Source organism: Macrotis lagotis, chromosome 7 (assembly GCF_037893015.1).
Source record: "Macrotis lagotis isolate mMagLag1 chromosome 7, bilby.v1.9.chrom.fasta, whole genome shotgun sequence".
Classification (NCBI taxonomy): domain Eukaryota; kingdom Metazoa; phylum Chordata; class Mammalia; order Peramelemorphia; family Peramelidae; genus Macrotis; species Macrotis lagotis.
The window spans coordinates 29705505-29732381 of record NC_133664.1 but is presented as its reverse complement, the minus strand read 5'-3'; the positions used below and the strand labels follow the sequence as shown (position 1 = coordinate 29732381).

At 40.9% G+C, this 26877-nt stretch overlaps 1 protein-coding gene across 12 annotated transcripts in view; it reads right to left on the bottom strand.

Annotated features, from left to right (window-relative positions):
- Window positions 1-26877, bottom strand: part of THRB (thyroid hormone receptor beta) — a 425807-nt gene that overhangs the window by 72931 nt on the left and 325999 nt on the right. For 11 of the 12 annotated variants that reach the window (XM_074195699.1, XM_074195692.1, XM_074195696.1 and 8 more), the window contains one exon: window positions 5222-5503. The exons of the other annotated variant lie outside the window; for it this stretch is intronic. In XM_074195699.1, the coding sequence (XP_074051800.1) occupies window positions 5222-5503 (282 nt within the window). The remainder of the gene's footprint in view (window positions 1-5221; window positions 5504-26877) is intronic. 12 annotated transcript variants of the gene reach the window in all.

Sequence of the window (26877 nt, the reverse complement as noted above, 5' to 3'; positions counted from 1 at the left end):
GAGGGAGGGAGAGACAGAGAGACAGAGAGAGACAGAGAGAGACAGAGAGAGACAGAGAGAGACAGAGAGAGAGACAGAGAGACACAGAGAGACAGAGACAGAAAGAGAGACCGAGACAGAGAGATCAAAGGGTATTCCATTGTCATTACTGGGACAAGTGAATTGTAAAGTAAGAACAGTAAGCCTGGAAAGGATGACCAGGTATGATGCAGTGACATCCTAAGGGAGTCAGGTGGGTCCAGAAGATGGAAGGAGAAATATAGGAAGAGTTCTACCATGCAAAGTTTGCTAATAAAGAGTCAGAGTTCCAGAGGGCACAAGGGAAAGGGCAAGTAGATCTGGAGAGGGACTTGGGAGAAGGGTAGGGTTAAGAATGAGGGAATGAACAGCTGTGGTCAGAGACTGAGGTTGCTCTTTAGCAGTTGAAGGTTCCACATGAGGGATGACCCACCCTGAGAAATCACAGCTCTGCAACTGCATATTACCTCTCCCCCCATTCAGAGAGATAGTGGTGTGAGGCAGCCTTAGATGAAAAAAAAAGATTTTTATTTGAAAAAAAGTCATATTTTAACAATAGCATAAAAGAGAAACAGAGAAAATACTGATCAAATTTCATGCACATCATTATAGGATGTCACATAGAAAGAGCTTACTAAAGATCTAATTAGATCTAGAGTTGGAAAGGACATAAGAGGCATGTCTGGTCCAACCTCCCTTGTTTTAGAGATGGGGACGCTAAGGCTCCAGGGAATGAAAGGACTTGCCCCAAATCTCACATCAGAGACTCAGTGGTGGGATTTGATAGGTTGGTCCTCTTAATTCTAAGGGCAATAAGTAATTCTCCCTTATTGGGTAGCTTTCCTGAGATTTGCCTTAATTGAGAAAAAGAATGGTTTCTAAATTGGAAGACTTTCCTTTAAAAACAGACACTTTAATGACTTTCATGTGGGACTTGTCTACCTTCCTTGACTAGATAAGCCCAACCTGGTGGAAAGGTAATTAGTAACAGGGAAAAAAACCACTCATACTACTCATCTTGAATATTTTAGTTTTTACTGTGAACAAAATTCTTTAAAAATAGTCCTTACATTTCCAGGAATTTGTTCTTGTTTTTCAAAGCAAAGGAAAACAAAGGTGTTTTATTGCCAGTCCTGCTACTCCTTTATAAAGGGCACAGAGAAATCCAGAACCATCAAACAGCCCAGGCATATGAAACTAATCCTAGGAGGATTAAACCACTGCTGCACATTTAAACAAATGGATCTTTTTAGTCTGGGACCATCTAGGGATATGTGTATGTGTGTGTGGGGGCCCACACCTCCTTTCCCCATTCTATACAGATTCTCTAGATTGTTTCTAGATTGTTATAGTGGAAAGAGAATTTGAGGATCTGCATTAGAACCATGCTACCCTGGTGGCCTTGGACAAGTCACTTCCTTTTACTAGGTTTTTGGATTGTTTCTGGCAAACGAAAGGGGTTGGACTAGACCACCTGTAAGTCTCCTTCTAGTTCAGTCTCTGGTGCTGGGATCTTGTGACTTCTTTTCCCTTTTACAGTTACCCTTAATATTCATTTTTTTGGAGTGTTTTTTTGGCAAGGCAATGGGGTTAAGTGACTTGCCCAAAGTTACACAGCTAGGTAATTTTTAAGTGTCTGATTTCTAGATTTGAACTCAGGTCCTCCTGACTCCAGGGCTGGTGCTCTATTCCCTGCACCATATATCTTCCCCCCAGAAATTCTTCCTATAAGGAGTATGTTGGTATGTCAGATGGACAGATTTCTGGAATCTTGCCCCTCATACTAACTAGTTGGGTGACTGTGGAGAAGTTAGTCCATAAAAACATACATTTAGAGCTGGAGGGGACTTTAGAGACCATCTAGTCCAACTCCATCATGTTTTAGATGAGGAAATTGAAGCCTAAGGAAGTCAAATGACTCATCCAGGGTCACATAATGAGAAGTTGGATTTTAAGCCAGATCTTCTGAATGCAAATCCTACATTCTTTCCCCTTCATCAAGTTCTTCTCCCTGAGACTCAGTTTCCTCATCTATAAAATGAAGAGGTTGAACTAGTTGGTCTCTGAGGTTCCTTTCAGCTTTGGACCTAAAAAGTCTGGGGCTATCAAGAGAACTGAGGTATTAATTGTACCATACCTTCCCAAGTTGGTCCTGAGCCCTTGACTCCTCTAGATGTGGTCACTACTGGCTCTTTGGCCCTTCTTCTGTTTCTTTTTTTTGAAGCAATGACTTGCCCAGGTTCACAGTGCTAGTATATTAGGTTAGATTTGAAGTCAGGTCCTCCCCCAGGACTCCAGGGCTGGTGCTCTATCCTCTGCCTTAGTGGTATCCCTTTGGGCCAGCTTTCAAATATTCCTTTTGTTTGTTTGTTTGTTTTTGTAGCTTTTTTGCAAGGCAATGGGGTTAAGTGATTTGCCCAAGGTCACACAGATAGGTAATTATTAGGTGTCTGAAGTCAGATTTGAACCCAGGTACTCCTGACTCCAGGGCCGGAGCTCTATCCACTGAGCCACCTAGCTGCCCCTCAAATATTCCTTTTGACCATCATAAAACCTCCATCTGAAATATTTTAATGAAGTCTCTTGACAAAGGAATCTCGAGAGTGCCTATGATCTGTCATCAGTAGCGAGACTCCAACCCTCACAGAAGGACAGTTCTCTCTGTATCTCTGTCTCTTTCTGTCTCTCTGTCTCTCTCTCTGTCTCTGTCTCTGTCTCTCTCTGTCTCTTTCTGTCTTTCTCTGTCTCTGTCTCTCTGTCTCTCTCTCAGTCCTCTGTCACTGTTCACATAAACTCTTCCCATTCTCTGCTTTTTCTGCCTAAAAACAGTCTCCAAGTTGAAGGTGTTCCTTGAAGATGCTCTAAAGAGACAGCCTAACCACAACAATCCCAACTCCCAACTCCCCACCCCTCCACATACTTTTCTAACATCCCTCACAGATTCAAAGCTGTCACAAAGGAGATTTCCATGAGCATTTCCTGACCATTAATTCAGTCCTGCCCAGCAACCCCAAGAGATTGAGCTGAGGGTCTTTATTGTCCCCATTTCACAGTCCTGGAGCTAAGGGTCAGAAGACCCAAGTTCCAATTCTACTTAAATGACCTTGAGCATCTTTCTGGACATCACTTTGCATATCTGTGAATTGAGAGTATCTCAGGTCTCTCTGAGCTAGAAACCTATGTTTTTATGAAGTGAAGAGAAATGAAGGCATTTGCCCTGCTTCACTTAATCTGAGGAAGAATCTGAACTCAGGTTTTTCTGTTGCTAAGCTCGGCGCTCAGTCCTTTACCCCACCTTTTTTGTTTGTTTTTGCAAGGCAGTGGGGGTAAGTGGCTTGTCCAAAGTCACACAACTAGGTAATTATTAAGTGTCTGGGGTCAGATTTGAACTCAGGTCCTTCTGACTCCAGGGCTGGTGCTCTCTCCACTGCGCCACCCAGTTTCTTCCTTTACCCCCACCTTTTGTCTCAAAGTATTTTTCCCTCAACAACTTTTGTGAAGTAGGAGAAGCAGTATGAAATTCTGCAGAACAGCTCCTTCTTGAGTCAGAAGAAATAAAGTCGTATATCGATGGTCTAGGCCATTGAAAGGCCTCTCTTCCCCGAGACTGAAAAGTCAGAACCCTATTAACATCATATTTTTCTTTTAAAAAATATGTTGCTCCTCTTCCACTGTGACATAGGAATGAACTTGGAAGACTTGAGTTCAAATTCAATCTCAGAAAGCAGCTGTGTGACACTAGGCAAGTCCCTTAACTACTCCCTGCTTCAGTTTCCAAATCTGCAAAATGGGAATGATAATGGCAAATAGCTGTACACATTTAGCATGGCTGGATGCTAATGTCCTTTGGAGACAGTCACCAAGGCGGGCCCGTGTGAAGAAAACTATGGATATACATATACACATATATGATAGCTACTGATCACTATATATATAATATATATATATATATATATATATATTTATGTTTGTATTTATATATACATACCAAAGCAAATGTATATCAGAAGGTAGTCTGGGTAAACTTGGAAGGGCAATGTCTAGCTCTTTATTATTTTTTTTCATTTCTCACTCTAACTTTCTTCTCTCCTGCACCCATGAACCCCTCCTTCATAACAAAAAATAAAAACAAAAGAGTAAAAAGTTCACCAGACTAGTCCATCCAGCCATTGTGAGAAGCAGATCTAGTATCCTCCACTCAGAGGTTTCCCTGTCCAGGCGAGGAAAGAGGTCCCTTCTCAAATCACTTCTGCTGATCTAATTGCATTCATTAGTTGGAGTGTCTCTCTTATGGTAAAGTGAGGACTGACATTCAAATGTACTGATGTTCTAAAACATTCTTAAGAGGAAGGACCCTTCAAGAAAGAACCCCCCCCCCCCAAACCCTTTGTTCTACCCAGAAAAGAGATGGAAAAATGTGCCAACACAGATGTCCCATGTGATTAAGGGACCTGGAGATTTGAGGTGGCCATAAGACAATAAAGTGCTCACCATCAGACATCTGTTAGGGTAGAGGTGCCCCGAGGTAAAGCCCCCCCCCTCCCAAAGCTGAAGCCATCAGGGACTTTAGACCAGTTTATCTTTTTCTTTTTTTTTTCTAAGAGGTGACAACCTCATAAAGCCATAATCTCTTCATGGGGATGACGTAAGACATTAGAGAAGAAAGGAGAAAAACAAGGTCCCACCTCCCCCTCCTTCTCACCCTCCCCAGCTTGTCCACCTCCCTCTTTCTCTCTCTCTGTCTCTCCTTCCCTTGTTCCAACCCCTCATCCAAAGTCTCCTGATGAGAGAGAGGTAGACTCTAAAATCCCATTTTATTTCTGGCCCTGGCAGTAAAAGAAACAGAGTGGGTTTTTCTTTTCTTTTTTTCTTTCTTTTTGTTTTTTTTTTAAATGGGCCTGGTTGCATAACTGCTGGGCCTTGTGTTTCTCCTTGGGGGCTGGAACTGAGCTCAGCTGAATGGGCAGATCACTCCTGCTGCCAATTTGGGGAAAAGCAACCTCCTTTCCCAGAGCCCAAACACAACATGAAGCTAGAAATAAACCGCTTTCCATTTGGATCCATTTATTTATGTCGTTTCAAAGACCTTCTCAAAGGGATAAACAAGCCTCTGGGTTGCCCGCAGGCACTGCCCACTGGTGGAGGTAGACACGGGACAGAGTTGGGGGGAGACCTTGGCTAGGGGTTATGGAAAACCAATTACCTTTGCATTTCTTCTCTTCCGTTGGGTCGGCCTGCGTGCTCGCCACAGACTGGTCATGGACCTCGCCCGGGTCCAGATGGAACACTGAGCTAGTCCACGCTGCGGGGGTCTGGAGCCGGGATGCCGGCGGTGGCGGCTCGCTCTTCAGCAGCCCACTGCCACTCTCTGAGTGGCCCTTCCTATGTAAGCAGTCTTCGGACATTCCTACAAGGCCCCAGGTGTAGTCTTGGTCAGGAGGAGGCGGAGGAGGCTTCCGCTTGTCCCATGCTGGAAGGCCATTTTCTGGAGGGTTGACAAACACAAGTTGACATGCTGTTGGCATTGCCAAGATCTAGTTGGGATGCAGCTTGGGCAAACAAGTGGCTTTTCTGGTCTCCTGTGCTGACAGTGTTCACATCGACTGCAGGGTTGAGAGGGCAGAGGGTCAGTCTTGGGGACTGAGCCTCCGGGTCTGGGCCGCCTGCCTGCTACTCTGCTGGACCTTTGGGGTCCCCTTGTCTGGAGAACCTGGAAGGATGAGCCTTCTCCAGGTCCACTTCTATGAAAATGAGCCCCAAGGGCAACTGGAGACCAATTTATTGCCTTGCTTGGATGACCATTTGAGGTCTTGCGGGTCGGGGCTGGTCATGAACAGTTTTCAGATCCTCAGTACATAAAACAGCCCAGACTCGACCTTGCCTGACTCGGATCTTATCAGAGGCTGACCCGAGGGACACTTGGCTGCCCAAGCGTGACGGCTGATGTGTACACATTTAGTAAGGCTGGATGCTAATGTCCTTTTGAGACAGTCACCGAGGCGGGCCCATGCAAAGAAAACTATGGATGACTGTCTTATAAATGGATGGCGCTAACAAAGAGGGCTTAGTTAGACAGGGAATGCTATAAATGGGGGGCCAGGGGAACATAAATGATTGAATTTTGAATGCAAATCTTCTTTGTCTTTGTTTAATATTATCTATTGAGTTTTTTAAACATTCTAGAAATAACCTGGGGAAGAGGGGTGGATGAACTGATATAGTAGTGCTGGTAATGGACAGGTCCTCAGAGGTCATCTAGTCTACCCCTTTCATTTTACAGGTGAGGAAACTGAGGCCCAGAACACGGCTTAAAGTCATCAAAGGCGGGATTCAAATCCAGGCCTCTGACTTCAGATCTCTCACTGTCTCCACTTTACTATGCTAGGAAAATGAAGTCTTTTAGATTGCAGCCTTTTTTTTTTTTTGACTCAAGGACACAAGTGAGTTTGATTTGAAGAAAAATTGGTCTTACTAGGAAACGTCATACGTCGACTTGGTTGACATGAAGTGGGAATGTTTTAGGGTATCTTTTTCCATCAGTTTACAGGGACTCTGAAACTTATCTAGAAAATGGTAGAAAAGTCAACAGGAAAAAAGAACAAAGAACAAGTCTGCTCTTCACCTCTTTCTAGTGGCAAGCTCCGTCTTTCCAGAACCCTTATGACATATAATATATATATGTACATATATATACATACATACATATATATTACACACAAACATACACAAATCATGTGGGCCAAAACATGTGGCCATGGAGGTTGAATGCATATATTTTTGTAGAAAGCAGAGGGACTCAGAATATCAAGAAAGACCTTGTACAATATTCTTAAATGCAAAACAAACACATGAATAAATAAACCAAATAGACAAATCACATACAACACCAAGACTACAACAATTTACAAGCTGAGGGGCTGGGAGCTTAAAGGACCATTAGGTGCCATTGATTACTTATTACGTCCATATGGCAAAGGGATACAAAGCTCTCCCTTTGCTGTGAGGCAAATCCCACTGTGGCCAGTGACAACTTCTAAATGAAGTCCTTTCTATCCTGCCAGTCCCTTCCCCCTCCAAAGGAACTTTCTATTTATTCTTTATATATACAGTATATCCTTACATGGGTACATGCTGTTTCTCCCTGATAAGAATCCAGGTTTCTTGACAAAAGGTTGCTTCCTTCCTGGTTTTGTAACTCCAGTATCTAACATAGTGGTTTATACATAGTAGATGTTTGTTCATTAACTGATCAAACAGTCCAAAAAAGGGGCAGACTTCTCAAATGCCATTCCCCTCCAAATGCACTATGATCCAGCCAAACTGGCTTATTGGCCGTTCCTTGCATTCCTGTCTCTTTGCCTCTGTACTGGCCGTCACCTGCCCCGGAATGTGCTCCCTCCTTCCTACTGCCTCGAAGAAGCCCCGGTTTCCTTCAAGATTCTGCACATGTTCTTTCTGCAGGAGGCTGTTCCCTCTAAGATTACCTTATGTTCACTCTGCATGTACCATCTGTTTGTCTAGCTAGCCACCAATCTAGTGATCTGCCTCTTATTTATCATTTCTCTCTATACATGGATATATACCTATGATCTCCTGGTCTTTCTATATATCTATCTACACTCTTATCACACATCTATCCATCCCTCCCTCCCTCTATCTAATCCATCTATCTATCCATCCATCCAGCTATCTCTCTCTCTCTCTCTCTCTCTCTCTCTCTCTCTCTCTCTCTCTCTCCCTCCCTCCATCCATTCATCCATTCATCCATCTATCAATCTACCTATTATCTATTTATCATTTCTCTCTGTACATGGATATATAGTTATCATTTCTTGGTCTTTCTTTCTATATATCTATCTATGTCTATATACTCTTATCACCCATCTATCCATCCCTCCCTCCCTCTATCTATCTCCATCCATCCATCCATCCATCCATCCATCCATCCATCCATCCATCCATCCATCCATTTCTTTATCTATCTATCTATCTATCTATCTATCTATCTATCTATCTATCTATCTATCTATCCATCCATTCATCCATCTATCAATCTACCTATTATCTATTTATCATTTCTCTCTATACATACATATCATCTTTCTCTATATGTATATATGCACCCTTAGTATTCATCTATTTCTCTATCCACCAATCTATCCAATAATCTATTATTTATCATTTATCTCTATACATACCTACATACTTATCATCTATCTATCTATCTATCTATCATCATCATCATCATCATCTATAAGTTGTTTCCAACTTTTAAAAAAATTTTTTATTTTTAACACAGGGTCCAGCACATAGAACGTGCTTGTATCAAGCTAAATAATACAAAGTAATGCAAATATTGCGGTGCTATATATGGCGGCTAGGTGATGTAGCAGAGAGAATGCTCTAATTGAAGTATGATAGATCAATGCAAATCTAGCCTCAGCCAGTTACTAACTGTGTGACCCCGGGCAAGTCACTTAATCTCATCAGCTTTGCTTTCCTTCTCTGTGAAATGGGGATAATAATTGCACTTCTCTCTCAGGGTTTTTGTGAAGATAAAGAGAGATGATGATTATACAGTGTTTTGCAAAATTTAGGGCTCCATCTAAATGCTAGTCTTATTATTATGCTATAAATGTTGTTATCATTATTACTAAGTAGGATCTAAAAACTTGGGAGGTAGATGATATGGCAATTGTTATCCCAGTCTTTTAGATGAGAAAACTGAGGGGCAGAGAGGATGGTCACTTGCCCATCACACAGTCAGAAAGTATTAGGTTGCCAAAGCCCATTGTCCAGCCTCGAAGATGAGATCTGACATTCTGTGAAATTCCATGCTTTCTGAATTGGATGTATCTGTGTCAACTAGACATCTTAGAGGACTGGATGTTGTCTTATGTTAGTAAAATATCCTGGAACAACCCATAATTCTGCATTTAAACATGTCTTTCCCCATCCTAAAAAATAATCACGACAACATGAACAGATTTCTCACCATCCTGTTTCGTTTCTATAGAATTCAGCCTCATCCCTGGCTGATTCCATCTTGCTCAATCCCACTTAAATTAGAGTGAGAGTTCCCACACCCTCTTCTATTGCCTCTGACATTTGATTCTCATCAGGAGTTTGTACCATTTGATATTTGTTCCCCTGCCCCCCAGTAAAAATGAAGAAATTCAGTTCAATTGAATAATCTCTGTTCCCTAGTGAGACATTTAATAAACAGCAAGAGAACAATGCCTGGATGAAGCCAGACTGGGACCTTTGAAAGAAGTTCCAGACCCAAGGGAAACATCTTCCTTAAAACCACAACCTAATATGGAAAGGGTTCATTTCTGCATGCATCCTGACAAATGAAGAAGAATTTTCTTCTAAGTGAGGGAAGGTTGGGGTTGGGGTTGGGGTTGGAATGGGGTAGATTAAGAGGAAAGGGGAAAGAGCATGGCCACTGGAGAATGTGTCCCTCAGTTTCTCTCACTGAAACAGAAGGCTTGGGAACAGAGCTCTGTAATGAGATTGGAAAGCATTTACAAGCTTGTAATCACCATCTCTAGATGTATTCATTTGCTTTAATGATTTTAATTGTCAGTTTTATGGGCAAGGGCAATGATGCCAAATCTGGGGATTGGTAGAGTCCCATTTAGAGCAGGGAAAACTCAATAGGGACCTAAGGACCTGATTCTTATTCTCTCTTGAATACAGTCTACTTCTGGTAGTTGTTATATAAGAAATGTTTATTGAATGTATGAATGAATGGATGAGTGAGTGAATGGCAAAGATTTTGCTGACATATCAAGTATCCTTGGTATCTTTTGTAATGAAAGAGAATTATAGGAACTTGAGGATCAAACTCATGACTGGCAGGAGAGAAGTTAATATTAGAACTAGCTTTAAAGATAGAGGAAGCTGGGGAAGCTAGGTGGCACAGTGAATAGATCACCGGCCTTGGAGTCATGAATACCTGGGTTCAAATCCAACCTCAAGCACTTAATAATTACCTAGCTGTGTGGCCTTGGGCAAGCCACTTAACCCCATTGCCTTGAAAAATCTAAAAAAAAAAAGATAGAGGAAGCTCTGAGTATCAAGAGTGAGCACACAAGATAACAGAATTTTATCTATTGTTGTTCTGTCACATTTTTCTCCATTTTGCATTTGTGAAGTTGCTATTTTTGAATCTTAAGTAGAAAAATTTACATTTATCCCAATTCAATTTTCCTTAGTAGATTCATCTCAATCAGTCTATCATTTATTAAATATCTAATTGTGCCATATAGACAAAAGTATATCGATGATGGGGATTCAAAGACAAAAAGGAAAAAAAAATCCCTGCCCTTAAGGAGCTTATCCTCTATCTATATATCTTAGTGTTTGGATCTCCAATCTCTTTTTTTTTTTAGGTTTTTGCAAGGCAATGGGGTTAAGTGGCTTGCCCAAGGCCACACAGCTAGGTAATTATTAAGTGTCTGAGGTCACATTTGAACTCAGGTCCTTCTGACTCCAGGGCCGGTGGTCTATCCACTGTGCCACCTAGTCTCCCTCCAATATCTTTTTTTGAATTCTGAACTTTGTCATCCAATACTTTGACTATTTCCTCTGGCTTTATACCATTTTCAAATGTGTAAGTTTTTATAACTTTTTTCAAGTCATTGATAAAATTGTTTAAAAATGATCATTTTAAGAGGGGAAAATTCGGTACCCTAAACAAGCTAAGAGACAAACTTGGGTACTGAAGGTCAGGTTATAAATAGACCTGGATTGAGTACACATTCTTTTCCTAGGGCAGCCAGATGGCATAATAGATAGAGCTCTGGCTAGACTCATGGAAGACATGGAGTCATGGAATCCCGAAGATCAAATCTGACCTCTGATACTTGTTCGCTGGATGATCCAGGACAAATCATTTAGTCTCTCTCTCATTTCCCTCTTCTGAAAGATAGGCATGATAACAAGTGAGGATGAGATAATATGTGTAACGCATATTTTCTTTGAATACAATTATAATGGTAGCCAAGTATTTCCACAACCTTTGAGCTATGAAGACTACCTCATTTAATAGATAATATTCCAACCAGTGAGAGGACTAAAGTAATGAGAATTCAGAATAGGATGTCCTCAGGATAATCTGAGCCTGAATATTCAAAAAAGGAGATTGAAATGAAATTTTCTAAAACAAAGCTACTGTCTGGCTAAACTGATCATGATACATGAATATAATATAATATTCTTATATTATTAGAAATGATGAATATGAAGGAAGGAAATAAGCATTTATTTAAGTGCTTTACAAATTTTACCTCACTTGGTCTTTACAATGATCCTTGGAAATAGGACTCCCATTTTACAGTTGAGGAAACTGAGGCAGATAGCAGTTAAGTGACTTGTCCAGGTCACACAGCTAGTAAGTGTTTGAGGCTGCACTGGGACTCAGGTCTTCTAGATTCCAGGTCAGTATACTTTGTCTACTCATTTATTTGTTTCTAAGAATTCAGATAAGCCTGAGAAGTCACAGGGGACATTGAGAGACTTGTCTGAATGGATGCTGAGTGCAGTAAGAAGATCCAGAAAAATGGCATAGATACTCTGACAATGCACACAGACAGACTGAAAGCCCTGGGCTGATGGCTGTGTAATTCTAACATCCAAGCTTAATTTCCAAAGAGAGGAGACAAGGTCTCTTTCTCTGTTCTTTGCCTAGGTAGGTTGCTGTGAATGTTGAAGAATGCCATATTGTTGGTTAGAGTTGTTAGTTTTGATGAATTGATTTATTTTTTTTCTTTTTCTTTGTTACAAAGGATGACTTTCTGGAGAGGGGAGACAGGATATGTTTAGGAATACCAGTTCTATATGAAAATTTATCAATGATTTTAGAAATGATCATTTTTTTTTGCAAGGCAATGGGGTTAAGTGGCTTGCCCAAGGCCACACAGCTAGGGAATTATTAAGTGTCTGAGACCGGATTTGAACTCAGGAATTCCTGACTCCAGGGCCGGTGCTCTATCCACTGCGCCACCTAGCCACCCCATGAAATGATCATTTTTTTCAAGATTTTGTCCTGAGATATGACTTCATATCTCATCTGTTCAATGAGTCCAGGTTACTGGATATTTATTGTGTCAGATACAGAGATCCACTAAACAATTATACCTGGTAATTATAGGATGCTATCAAGTTCGTAGAAGGATTTTATGCATGATCATGCTGGAGTCATATAGCAACCTTATGAAGGAGGTGCTTCAGTTATAGCTATTTCCATTTGATAGATGAGGAAACTAAGGCAACTAGGTGGACAGTGGATAGAGTGCTAGCCCAGGAGTCAGGAAAACCTGAGTTAAAATCTAGGCTTAGATACGTACTAGCTGTATGACCTTGGGCAAGTCATTTAACCCTGCTTGCCTCAGTTTCTTTTTCTATAAAATGAGCTGGAGAAGGAAATGGCAAACTATTTCAGTATCTCTGCCAAGAAAACCCCAAAATAGAGTCCCAAAGAGCTGGACACAGATGAAATGACCCTATGGCAACAACAAACATGATACTTTGAAAGTCATCAATTGAAACGGCAATACTAATTAATGAAATGGAACCAAGAGGGGGCAGAGTGGCAGGCACAGTGGATCTTGGACTTGGAATCAGGGAGACCTGAGTTCAAATCCTGACTGGGTAAATCATTGACTGGTCTCAACCTCAGTTTCCTCATCTGTGAAAAAAAGGGCTAAGATTGATGGATTCTTAAGTTCCTTCTGACTTTAAATCTATGATTATTCAAAGCAAAGCCCCAGAAAGGAGCTAGTTTTGTTTACTTTCATGGACTTCAATGGACATAACTAGTAATGGAACATAACAATTTTAATTTTGATAAGAATTAAAGCTTCACTAGCATGTGTTTTCACCTGAGCAATGTGATTAGTCGTCACTATGGAACAAGGAGGGCACTTTCGCAAATTGGTTCATTTTAAAAACAGAAAACATTACATATGCATCCTGGAAATTTTTATCAACGGTGATGCAAAAAAAAATCTGGCCATCTAAAAGAAAATGTTATTCAAATATTCAAGTATCCAAGGACACACATATCAGCTGATACCTTAGAGATCAGCTAAGGGAAAAGAAGGAGGAGGAGAAGGAAGAGGGCAGGGAAGGTCAAATGAGTTGGTTGTATTTAGATGGTGCCTATCTTTTTGGGTAGGGAATATCTGAGTTTATAGGAAAAAGAGAATAAAAATTAGGAAACAGATTTCTCTACCCCCCCCATCTTCCAAATGATCCTGGTGGAATACTGGTGGAAAATCTGGTATGATATCTTTCACTTTCATGTGGTTGATTTGCCTGAATCAAAAGCTGCTTCCACCATCAAGGCAGAGGTGGCATTAGTTTTCTTTGGTGGAATGGGGAATAGGGGATTTACACTTCCCTTTTGCTCTCCTTTTCATTATACTATTAATACCGGCACATCTATTATCTGTTTCACCATGAGGAAGATCAAGGGTCTTCAGGAACTTGGCCCCCAGCTTATCTGGTGAGAGGAGATAGAGACACAGGGGTAGGGGGCTTTGGAATCAGGAACACCTAGATTTGGGCTGTGCCTCAACTTCCTAAGAGCTCAGCAATCTTGGGGGCCTCACTCAATTTCTCAGCATCCCAGGCAAGTCTATAAGCCTGGAAGTTGCTCATGTGTACTATCAGTAGCAGTTTCCATACCAAGACTTTCTTAGGCAGATGAACTCAAAGGTGCAAACCCTTTTACTCGCTCAAAAAAAGTGGCTATGTGGATTAAGTGAATTCTGTTTTTTTAGGACATGTGAAATGATGATGGAATAAGAAAAGGGCAGGCAGTGTCCTAGGATCACAGTCTGGAGCTGGAGGGCCCTCAGCAGCCATTTAGACCAACTCCTTATCTTTATAAATGAAAATAGGTAGCTCAATGGATAGAAGGCTGGGTCTGAAGGCAGGAAGACTCAGATTCAAAATCCTGCCTCAGATACTTACTTGCTGTGTGACCTAGACAAGTCACTTAACATCTCCCAGCCTCAGTTTTCTCCTCTGTAAAATGGGGATAATAATGATAATAATAATAATGATGATGATGATGATGATGATGATGATGATGATGATAAATCCCTAGGTTTTTGTGAAGACCAAATGGGACAACCAATACAGAATACTTTGCAAATTGTAAAGTGCTATGTGGATACAGGTTCTTAGCTATTATTATGGCAACTTGCTCAGTCATAGAGGTGAAGAGTGGCAGAGCTGGGATTCAAACCCAGGTCTTCTCACCTCCTCATGTAGTGCTCTTTGCATTATACCCTGCTGCCTCTCTGTAAGTGGGGACTAACACTTATCCTTGGCCTCTAATCATTTGGGAAGAGAAGCTGATGGTTCTTTTGGGCCAGGCTTCCCAGGGTCTGTTTTGTGACCATAGATTTTAAGGGGCTACAAAGGCAGTATCTGGTGTCTGCAAAATAGCAGAAGCCAAAATTGGGCAATTTTTGGAATCTCATTCCTAGCTTACCTTCAGGCAAAAACCTTCAGTGAAACATTTTCTCCCACTGTAATAAAATGCAGATATCTTGATCCAATAACTTCAGAGTTTGATGTACAAAAAGCTACATAAAAGGAGGCTGAGTCACCAACTGGATTCTAGTTCTTTTAAGATTCTCTGGCTACTTTAAATTGGTAACTACTGTCTAGGTTTCAAAACTTTCAGGATCTGTGTATTGTTGGTAGAGGAATACCCTTTGGCAAAGCAAATAGCCACCCCTCTGTGACTCAATGTTCTGAGAGAGTGACTGTGACTATGTTCTGTGGCTCATCTGGTGGTGAGTACTTGTAGGTTGATTCTCAGGAAGCTGATATTAGTGTCAGTCCAATGTCTCTTCTGTATGGTAGGACCATCTGGAGTTGATGCTGTCCAGAGATAGCCCTAGAGAATTCAGGGTTCAAGGGAATACAAAGATGAGGTTTTTTTTTTTTTGGCAAGGCAATGGGATTAAGTGACTTGCCCAAGTTACACAGCAGGTAATTATTAAGTGTCTGAGGCCAGAGGGCTGGTGCTCTATCCACTGAACCACCTAGCTGCCCCCATGATGAGAATCTGAAAGAGGATTTTAGCTGAGGATTAACTCTTCTTCATTCCCTCCCTCCCTCCCTCCTTTCCTTCCTTCCTTCCTTCCTTCCTTCCTTCCTTCCTTCCTTCCTTCCTTCCTTCCTTCCTTCCTTCCTTCCTTCCTTCCTTCCTTCTTTCCTTCTTTCCTTCCTTCCTTCCTCCCTCTCTTTCTCTTTCCTCCCTCTTTTCTCCCTTTCTCCCTTTGTTTGTTTCTTCTTTCCTCTTTTCTTTCACATCTATCTATCTATCTATCTATCTATCTATCTATCTATCTATCTAATATTTGTACAATGGTTACTCAGAATTCTAAGAACTGGAATTTTATTTATCTCTTCCACATCAAGCTGGAGGGGTTGGGGTGGGGGGTAAGAATTGGGGATCAGGGGTGTCAGGGACATAACAACCCCATGATCTGGAAAGTCTGCATATAGATTTTTGACCTTCCTTTTGAATCAGAGAAGAAGCCTTCTTTTTCCTTTATGGGGTCTTTATAGTATCTTATTGTAAAATTTGGGTTGATATATACAGATATTTTATGTATTTCTCAAGTTCTAAACTGCCATCTGAGGCTTCTCCAAAACTCCTCCAAAATTCCCATTTCATTTCTTCTGCCAACCTGAAATATAGAAAACCCATCCATGAAGGGTGGAGTTGCATTGTAGAAGGAAGAGCTATATACAACCACTTCTTTTCCTAAGGTGAAGGTCTTCCTTCCCATGCTCCTTGGCTGTGCTCTAATATCCCTTTCTCTCAGCCCATTCCCAATCCTCAGGCTCCCCATAGAACAGTTCCATTTCATGGCCACTGACTCTGTCCAGTTGGCTCAAGTGTGGCCCTGGACTTGGGGGGGGGACACTAAATGGTCTGGCAGTTTCCTCACTCCTCTCTTAGCAGCCCCTCTAGGTCTGCCTCCTAGGGTTAACAGGACCAATGCTGTGTAGACAAGAGCTACTCATTTTCAAACCTCAAAGCACAACAAACTTCTATTGAGCCCGTGCTTGGAGGTTGTGTCAGACATCTATTGTGAACGATAAAAAGAAATGACATAAAGTGTGGGGATACTAAGCTGAGTGCTGGTCATACCAATAGAAAAAAAATACAAAACCCAAGACAATCCCAGTTGTCGAGGATTTCACACTCTAAATAAGGGGGGACAACGCATAGAAAAGAATTTAGCTGGAAACATCAAGGTTAGTCAGTACACTAACTTTTTTTTAGGTTTTTTTTTGCAAGGCAACGGGGTTAAGTGGCTTGCCCAAGGCCACACAGCTAGGTAATTACTAAGTGTCTGAGACTGGATTTGAACCCAGGTACTCCTGACTCCAGGGCTGGTGCTTTATCCACTATGCCACCTAGCCACCCCTAATACACTGACTTTTAAGTCCCTATTATGTGGTAATCACTGTGATAGGGAGTGCTTGGGAGACAAGACAAAATAGTCAGTGGTTGGGAGAGATCAAGGCTCAGGGTCCTTATGATGTAGCATAAGCAAGAGTGCCTAGGGATCCGGGGGGGGGGCTAGCAGCAGGGCAGATAGAAAGAACCAGGGGACTTATGTTGGTGGCAAGACCCCTAAAACCTACAGTCCATTTATGGGGACAAGGCAGAAAACATGTGAAAAGCTAAGGAATAACAGGTATATGTAACAGGTGAAGGCAATGATGAAATGGGTGACAGGGGTACATTAGTCAGTGACAGACTGTCAAAGAAATGGTAGAGCTGGTAAGCTCTATAAAAGTCAGAGAAAGTAGAATTCCCTGTGAGTTGTTGCATAGATTAGATACAATTCACATCCCTTCTGGAGTAAAATAATGTTTGTTTGTTTGATTGGTTTTTTTTTTGTCCTTCATTCTCGAAGAAGACCATGGCATGATGGGTAGTGATGCCATGACAAGCACGTGAATTGAATTTGAGTGAGGGGATGTTTTGCCAAGCCACCAGCCTCACTTTCTCCTCCAGAGCCATCAGGGTCCAGTGGCCACATATGAATCAGTGACCTGGAGTTAAATATAAGTTCAATGAAGGAAGAAACAAATTCATTTTGGCTTTCTCATCTTGAGTACTTAGCACAGGACCTTACAGAGAGTAGATGTAATTAATCAAGGGGCATGTGTTGAAGTTTAGTCATCTATGCGAGAGCCGGCATTCGCAAATTGTCAATGGGATCGTGATTTGGAATTGAAAAGAACCTTAGAGATCATCTAGTCTAATTCTTTCTCTCTTATGATCTTTGATAACTTAACTCAGTTTCCCCATCTGTAAGCTTATGGAGTTGGACCTGATGCCTCTAATATCCTTTTCAACTCTCAATCAATGATTCTAGATTTTTTTTAAAAGCAACTTACCTAGAGTGACACAGCTAATGAGTAGAAACTCATTCTTTCTGACTCCAAGACTATCACTCTATCCCCTATCCCCTATACCAAAGAAGTCAAGATAGTTGTGAAGTAGCTTTTCAATCATGTCTGACTCATTGTGACACTCTTAGGGGTTTTCTTGGCAAAGATGCTGGAGTGGTTTGCTATTTCCTTCTCCAACTCATTTGACAGATGAAGAAACTAAGGCAAACAGGGTTAAATGACTTGTCCAGGATCACATATCTGGTAAGTGTCTGAGGCCCAATTTGAACTCATGAACCTGACCCTTCCTGATTCTAAGTCCAGTGCTCTATCCACTGTGCCACCTTGGTGCTCAAAGGTGTCAATGCCTGGCCGAATAAGATAAAAATGTAACTGGCATATATTTAACAAAATAAAAAGAAATACAATAGAACATGAAACAGGTTACTATGTGGTTTTTTAAGTCTTGGTTCTTGTTCCCTTTTATTTGAGTTTGACATCATATCTGTCCCTCACTATCTGCTTGTCAATGATCCAACTGGATATAAAGGAATTGCTCAATTGTATAGTGATTTCCCTTCACCCATGCAGATTGCAACCCCTCTATAATTTAGTGCAAGACTTTTTTGACTTTTTTTTTTGTCTTGGCCCCCTTTGGCAGTCTGGGAAAGCTTATGGACCCTTCTCAAAATTAAGCTTTTAATTGCACAAAATAAAATAAATTGGATTACAAATGGAACCAATTCTATTGAAATACAATTATCAAAACTGAAAATAAATAGATGTTTGTGCCCTACAGGTGATGAGGGGGGGTAGGTTCTAAGGATCTGGTACCCAAGGATTGGTACCCAACTATATTAATGATGTTTGTCCTTCATTTTTGAAGAAGATCACAACATCAGGGAGGTGATGCTCTGATAAGCACATAAATTTGATTTGAGTGAGGGAGGCTGTGCTAAGTCATCAATTCACTTTCTCCTCCAGGGCCATTTGGACCCAGTGGCCAGATATAAATCAGGATGACTGGAGATGACCCTGGATGTGAAACCAACCATATAAACCACAAAGAGGTTAAGTGACTTGCTTAGGGTCACACAACTAGTGCACATTAGAGGTGAGATCTGAATTCACCAATCCTCACCTGTCCTTTGGGCCAATCGAGTTGACATATAGCTATAGAGTGAGATAAAAAAACTCCATGGAAGACCAACCCGCACAGTGGCCCAACTCATCTTTCTCCAATGACTACTGTTTACTGAAGGGTCAGTGCCATAGAGAGGACAAGCCAGGCAATGACCTTCGTGTTAGCCCCACTATTCCCCAGACATAGCCCCAGCATTAAGGAGTAGCAGTAATGCTTCAGACCCTGGCTCTATATAAGATAGAGAAGACTGGTTTTCAAACAACAAAGAAGCCACTTGTATTTGTCTGCAGCCACTGAGTGGAGTTGACCGCCTCTCTTTATCTTGGCATCAGTCTTCTTCCAAACAGTCTCATCTCAAACACAGGCTTGGCTCTTTGTCTGGCTTGGTGTTGGTGGGGCTAATCTAACCCTCAAGGAAGGGCTCTGGACTGAAAGCCATTGGCCTCTGACAAGTGGAATTATTGTGAAATGTTTAAGTTGGGTTACAAACCGGACCGGCTGCTGACTAGGTTTTCCTTAGGATCTTGTGGCCAAGTAACTGTATCTGTCACTTTGCATGATGGACAGACAGTGTCAGTCATTTTGCTATTGCTTTTCTGGTGGCAGGGGTGCAAGGAGATATTTGAAAGAACATCATGGAGAATGCAAAATGCTTCCTTCGACTTGGGAATCCTTGACTCAAGGATAGAGAGAAAAGAGAATCTTGCATATGCAAGAAGTAGATTCTTTATTTCTTGGAAAATTAGAGTTTCTTTACCTCCCACCTGAGTTGTTTTAATCTGGGTCTGAAGAACTGCAGTAACTCCTTAATGATGGGGCTGCATCTTTGCAATTGTGGGATGAGAAGCACAGTCGTGGTCTGACTTGTTCCATCTGTGTCACTCATCAATGAATGCTGTGGGGCTGCAAGCACAGCCATTGTCTGACTTTTCCTCCATGTGGCACTTGTGAATGAATGAATGAATGGTAGTATTCAGAGAAAGGTGAGCCAGGGCTTTAGAGTGCAAAGTGAAATATTATTGCTCGGAGTCATGAAATGTGGCAGAGTACATAGGGAGTTAACCTTGAATCCAGGAAGATCTGAGTTTAAGCTTTACCCCTGTCAAAGATAGTTATTTGACTTTGGGCAGCTAGGTGGTGCAGTGGATAGAGCACTGGTCTTAGAGTCAGGAGGACCAGAGTTTGAATTTAGCCTCAGACAACTGACACCAACTAGTGTGTGACCTGGATAAGTCACTTAGCCCTAACTGCCTTGCATCCAGGGCCGTCTCCAGCCATCCTGATTCCTATCTGGCCACTGGACCTGATGACTCTGGAGGAGAAAGTGAGGCTGGTGACTTAGCACAACAACCCCTCACTCAAGTCCAATTCATGTGTTTGTCATGGCATCACTTCCCTGATGTCTTGGTCTTCTTCAACAAACATTATTTGACTTTGGGAAAGTCTCAGACTTTTAGCTCTAGGATATACTCTAGAACTTTGAGATGCTAACCTTCAGTGGTAGAGAGGAGAGTACTCATTTGAGGGTTCCCTAGAGCCATTACTTTCATTTATCATGAAGTCACCAGAGTATTTACAGTTTCTTTGTTATAAATCTGGGAATCTTTTGGATTTGTGTTTCTGAAATAAAACATTTTGAATGGATGTGTAAATTCTTCATATTTAATGACATACTCTCATAGTAAACCTCATAACTTTGGAATACTTTGGAATAATTTATTTCAACAGAATTTGTTTCAATTTATTTTATTTTGTGCATTGAAAGGCATCATTTTGAGAAGGGTCCATAGGCCAAGACAAAAAAAAAAAAACGTCAAGGGGAATCTTGTCCAAATGGGGGAAAATCAGAGTCTAAAACTATTGGGAAAAAATGTATACTGATTACTTTAAAGGAATATACAGAAGATCTACTGAAAGATGTCCAGGCAGAAGGGACCTCACCGCAGAGGTCATCTAGCCTAACACCTTCATTTAATAGATGAGAAAACTGAGGCCTATACATGTGCCTCTTGAAGGTCACATAGAGAGTGTCAGATGTGGCATTTGATCTTTCAGTTTTAGAGCCAACTGTCATTCTTTTGTACCAGGCTGCAATAAAGGGAGATGAAATAATACAAAAATCTGTCAAAGACATATGATTTCCTCTGTGAGAACTCCTTCCACCATTACAGATTACAGCCCATCTATAAGTTGAGTCTTAGAGAGGTGCTTGAGGCTCATAGAAATGACTTGCTCAGGGTAACATAGATAGAGACAGTGTTGAGGTTTAAATGCAGGTCTTCCTGATTTCAAGACCAATATTATTTCTAGTACACCACACTATCTTTCTAAATTAAAAAAAAGTATCATTTGCAAAAGACTTACATTTATTTCATTCAACTCAATTAAATTCCCATTAGATATAAAATGACTGTGTGACCCTGGACAAGTCACTTAACCTCATGGTACCCTAAGCAACTCTAGGTCTATAGGTTAAAGATGTCCATGTGCTGGGAAGAGGAACAGAAATACAATTTTTTAAAAATGGCAAAAATCTTTGAAAATATACATTATAGAGAGAGCAGTAAGGGTACATTTGACTTGGGTAGGATTATTTTTAGCAGGCTGAAGTGGAGAGAGCCCCAACTCTGCAAAGGGCAGAGGTTAGAGTTCTGACTCTTCTCATCATCTATGGCATCTTGGATCAATTATTTAACCTCTAAGAGCCTCAGGTTCCTTATCTGTAAAATGATGATGATCTCCAAGACTTTTTCCCACCCTGAATCAATGATCACATGATCTCCTATCTGAACTAGTAAGGGGGTTGAGAATGAGTGGGTTTTAAAAAAAACATATTAAGAAGTTGACTGTGTTCCCTATTGTCTTGTCTCCATCTATCCAAAGCCTATCCATTCTTCTTCAAGGACCATCTTGAGTTCAGAGCTGCAAGAAGTTGTTACAGACACTCTATCCCACACTGTTTCTCTGAATGCTTCCAATAAATTCAGTTTGTACTCTTCACACTGAGACTCTCAGTCTTGTAAGGCTATTTGAAACTTTTGTGTGTATGTTGTATCTCTAGTGATTTGAAGCTCCCTATAATTGTATCTGATTCTTCTTTTACATTGTTCAGTCACTGCAGAACATATAATACATAATCATTCAATAGAACTGAATGTCATAATTGTTCTTGAATAGACAATACAGTTGATAGCAGAAAACACATAAAATCATTGTATTAACCATAATCCAGTAGATAGGACCACTGCTTGGGGTGGGGCAGGGCAAGAAAACTGTAGTTGTTACTGATTTGTTCCAGTTGCTCCCTTATTCTAAAGATATCTCTTTGTAGTAGATAAAAAGCAGGGAAAATCCAGGTCTCTGGGTTGGGATCTAAGTTTGGTTTATTATACTATAGAACTCTTGACTTTTAGGAGAAGAGAGAATGGAGAGTTAGTGAGATTCTTTATGATCTGGAGAGTCTGGACACTTAGAAGTCTTTGCCTATACATCCAGATTTTGTATTTCGCTGGGCTGTGTATATCCTCAGGGAAAGTTCAGAGCATGAAACTGTGGACCAAAGTTGGCTTAAGGTCTTGGGCAAAGAGAATACCAAAGGACTGGACAATAAAGATTCTCTTGTGACAGGGGTTGCTTATGGTCTTATAAGGTCATCAATAGCTATACCTTTTGTAGCACCTTCATAGCACTCTTCTCTTAGGTATACCTTAGGTATGATCTTTGGAGGAGGTTACAGGGAACTGGTAGTCAGTAGTCATGGGACCTTGACAAATTGGCTTCTGAAGGACCACCAGAGAAGCAATATGAGGGAAAAAACCATACTTTTGGGTTTTTTCCCTCCTTTCTGCTCACAACCATGTGGAAATTTGGAGTTTATGAGGAAAGATAGTTCAAAAATATGTTTCCATTACCCAACTTCATAAGAAAGTGACAACATTTGGCATTTTTTCCCATTCACCTCCTGCCATATTCATACTTCCTTTTGCAGCTAAGTGGAACAGAAGACAGAGTGCTGGGCCTGGAGTCAGGAAGACTCATATTCCTGAGTTCAAATTGGTCTTCAGATACATACTAGCTTTATGACTCTGGGCCTTTTTTCCTCAGTTTCCTCATCTGTCAAATGACTGGAGAAGGAAATGACAAATCACTCCAGTATCTTTGCCAAGGAAATTTCAAATGGTATCACAAAGAGTTGGACACTACTGAACTATAACAGGTTGGGTTTTTTAAACCTTTGAGATTATAAAATATGCTGTTCTAAAATATGCTTTGGCTGCTTTCCCCCTTTCCCTTTAAATCCTTATTCTTCTATTGATGAATTTCTTTGGAACTTCCTTTTTTTTAAGGAAGGGTCCAAAGCAGACATCTTTCATTCTCTATGAAATGGGTAACTCTTTATGACTGGGAAGATCCTGGATCAATTGGGATAAGTAAAATCTATTCTATATCACAGGATTAGAGACTTAGAGCCACAGGTGATTTCATTTGAGATGAGGAAACTGAGGTTCACAATGGGAAGAAAAGGGTCACCCAGGGAGGCAGAGCTGTGATTGTCCTCTGATTCCAAATCTGGCATTCTTCCTATTACACCATGCTGCCTCTGTTGAGAGACCCAACTACAGGGATGTAATGTAGAGTCATGGAACCTTTAAAACATTTTGTCAATGCCCATGCCCATGCCCATGCCCAGACCCACTTGTCTGTTAAATGTAAAGCAATCAATGAGTCACATTATAGAAACTTTGAATGATTGGTTCTGAAAGCTGAGGCTGTAGGGAAAATCTCCCACTGATTAAAAAGGTGGATTTCCTCCCCCCCCAACCTAAGCTTGTACATATGATGGGGCTCAATATATTTTAAAGTTCAGTCCAGATTAAAACAAAGTAATTAAAAAACAGGATGAAAAATGAATGAGCAGTTTTGCTGGAAGAATGAAAATATACAGATCCCTTGTATTTATGAACAATGGAATATAATTGTAGAACCACAAAAAAAGAAAACTTGTCTATTTGCCATGATATTAGACACTGAGGCCCAATTCAGGGGAGATCTCCTTCCTGGGGCCACAGAAGTAGTTCCTTGAAGTTTACTAAGCTAACTGTTCATCATTTGCCCCCTGTTTTATGACAGTCCTTAGGCTGGATTCCTTGGCCTCCATCAAGGAGATTCTGCTTAGCATATGAGAAGAATTACAGCTGTTGCAGAAATATTTGGGCTTCTGAATGACGAATGCTTATGAGAGGTAACAGATGGTTACTGTGGGCGTTGGTTTTCTCCTGTCCAGGATGCTCAGAACACACTTTTTTTTTTAACCTTGCTGCCAATAATTCAGAAGCCAGTTGGAACTCACCTTGTTACAGGGTGGTCCATTTACTCTAGGAGACATCATGGTACTGTGCATAGAGCTCTGGGTCTGGAGACAGAGAACCTGCATTCAAATTCTTACCTCTTATTATTTTTGTGACCTTAGGAGATTTTCTTAAACTCCCTTGGGTCTCCTAAAGTGAGGGGTTCAGACTAGATAGTTTCTGAGACCCCTTCCAGCTAGGATCCTCACTCTTATCTCTAAATGGTTTTTCAAGAGTAGAGTACTTTCTACCAATGTTGATGTCTATAAAGGGCTTTCATGTGGCATGCTCTAGCCTTCAAATCCCTGATTCTAGGTTGTCTTGGAGCATAATTGCAGATAAAGCATATTAGAGGAAGGCCTCCATGAGTCAGCCCTTAAAATGGGTCATGTTACTTTCCAGTTATGCCTATTGAGCCTGCCCTGAGCCTAGGATCAGGATGAGAACAGTGGGCTTAAATCAACAGCAACATCATCAACAATCACAACTTGTTTGGGGCTTTCTACAAAATTTTCAAAATGGCAGCCAAGCAAGTCAGTGAAATTGTCGGCAGCATTAAGAGAAGAATGATGGTCAGTACTAGAGAGGTATTTTCTTGGTCAGGTCACATCTGGAGGATATTATTAGTTCTGGAAGTCACATTTTTAGATAGGAAATTGCTAAATAAAGAGGATCTCTGAAGGAAGATGATGATGATAGTGGACCACAGGTTCATACCTTGAAGTATGAAGACCCATTTACAAAACTGGGGATGTTTAATTTGGAGATTACTCAGTGTTTCAACTAGGAGAGATGGGAGGAATGGAATGAGATGATAGTGGTCTTTAGGTTTCTGGAGAACTATCCTATGGAAGATATGGATTTGATCTTGTGTTTGGCCCTAGAGGGTGGAAATAGAAGCAGTGAGGAAAATGACTAAACATTTTAGGTTTGTTGTAAGCAAAATCTTCCCAATAGCAAAGTAGAATGAGTTGTCTCTGAATATAGTGGACCTCCATTTTTCCCAGAAGCCTTCAAGCAGCAGTTGCTGAAACCACTAGTCATACAATTGTAGAGGGGATTCAGGTAAAGGTGACTTGCAGGTGGCCAAGGAGGCACCTGCTATTTGTGAAATGTTCTCACTCTGTAGAGTTCTCAGAAGTGCAATGGAGAGGATTTTTCATATTTTCCAAAAGACAAGCACCCAGACTTCAAACTGATATAGACATTTCCTCCCTTTGGGGCTAGAAACATTTCATTCTGGAGAGGTTGACTATTCATATTCTATTCAAGGATAAAACAACCATTTAATTCTTCCCTATTTTTGGTAAGCTGATGAGTCCACTTTTTCCAGGGTCTAAGTTACACTTTGGGAAACTGGGCCAATGCTTCCAGGCCCCTAGGATACTTATTGAAAGCATGCATCCCCAAGGGAGGAAGGGATATTTTAACTTTCTCAGAGGTAAGCTTTCTCCTAGAAGAACTGAGTTCAGCATATGCTACCTATGGGACACATATAAATCCCAAAATATGTAGATGATTTGAGTAATTAATTTGGAGAAGTCTCACATTGGAAGCTATACTATTGCCCAATTTAGCAGAAAAAATAAGACATGGGCAAAATATTGGAAATTAAGTGAATGTCCTTCAATTGGGGAATGGCTTAGCAAACTGTGGTATAAGTATGTCATGGAACACTATTGTTCTATTAGACACCAGAAGGGATGAGAATTCAGGGAAACCTGGAAGGATTTGCATGAACTGATGCTGAGTGAGATGAGCAGAACCAGAGAAACACTGTACACCGTAACAGCAACATGGGGGTGATGTTCAACCCTGATAGACTTGCTTATCTCTTCAGTGCAACAACCAGGGACAATTTTGAGCTATCTGCGATGGAGAATACCATCTGTATCCAGAGAAGGAATTATGGACTTTGAACAAAGATCAAAGACTATTACCATCAAATTAGGGAAAAAAGCATTATATTATTATGTAATTTTAATATCTCCTACTTTATTTTTCTTCCTTAAGGATATGATCTCTCTGTCACCACATTCAACTGAGATCAATGTATAACATGGAACCAATGTATAGACTAACAGACTGCCTGCCTTCTGTGGGGGGTGGGGGGAGGGAAGCAAGAATGGGGGAAAATTGTAAAACTCAAAATAAATAAAATCTTTCTTTAAAAAAAAGAAAAAATAAGACATGGAGACAGGTCCATTGGACTTCTAGTCCAACTTTATCACATATCTCTACACATCATGGGTGATCCCAGCTCCTTGGGTTGATTTCCTCATTGTCTTCTTCAGACAAAATATTGTTACTTTTAGAGCTTTTCTTATTCTACCTTTCTCAACCTGCAATCCTTCCTGAAATGCCATCTCCACCAAGGCACCGCCCCTAGGCTGGGTGGATCAGATGACAGAGTCTTGGGTAGAGTCAGAGTGACCTGATACTAGTTATGTGCTCCTGGACAAATCATATAACCTCTTATGAATTCCTCTTCATCTGTAAAATATGGATAAAAATAGCACATACCTCTCAGGACTTGCAAAGTCCTTTGCAAGTCTTAATAAGCTTTATAAATAGTAGCTATTATTATTAGCCTCAAAAGTCTTATGCAAATCTTAATGCTCTTTCAAGCATCAACTCAGTATCTCCATCTCTTTGAAGTCTTCCCCAAAGACTTAGGATCATTGCTTTCTAATTTGTACTTCTATTCTGGATTTGGTCTATACCACAGAGAATAACAGAATTGAATCTCAGATGCCATCCAATCCTATCCATACCTGAACAAGAATTCTACATCTAACACCCCAGCCCCAAACCCTCCAAAGAGCTCCCATTCCAAGTTTGAAGACTGCAGGCTACGGGGAAATCCCAACATTTTGAGGCTATTCATTCTACTTTGGGGTTCACATGAAGGTACAGAGCTAATCT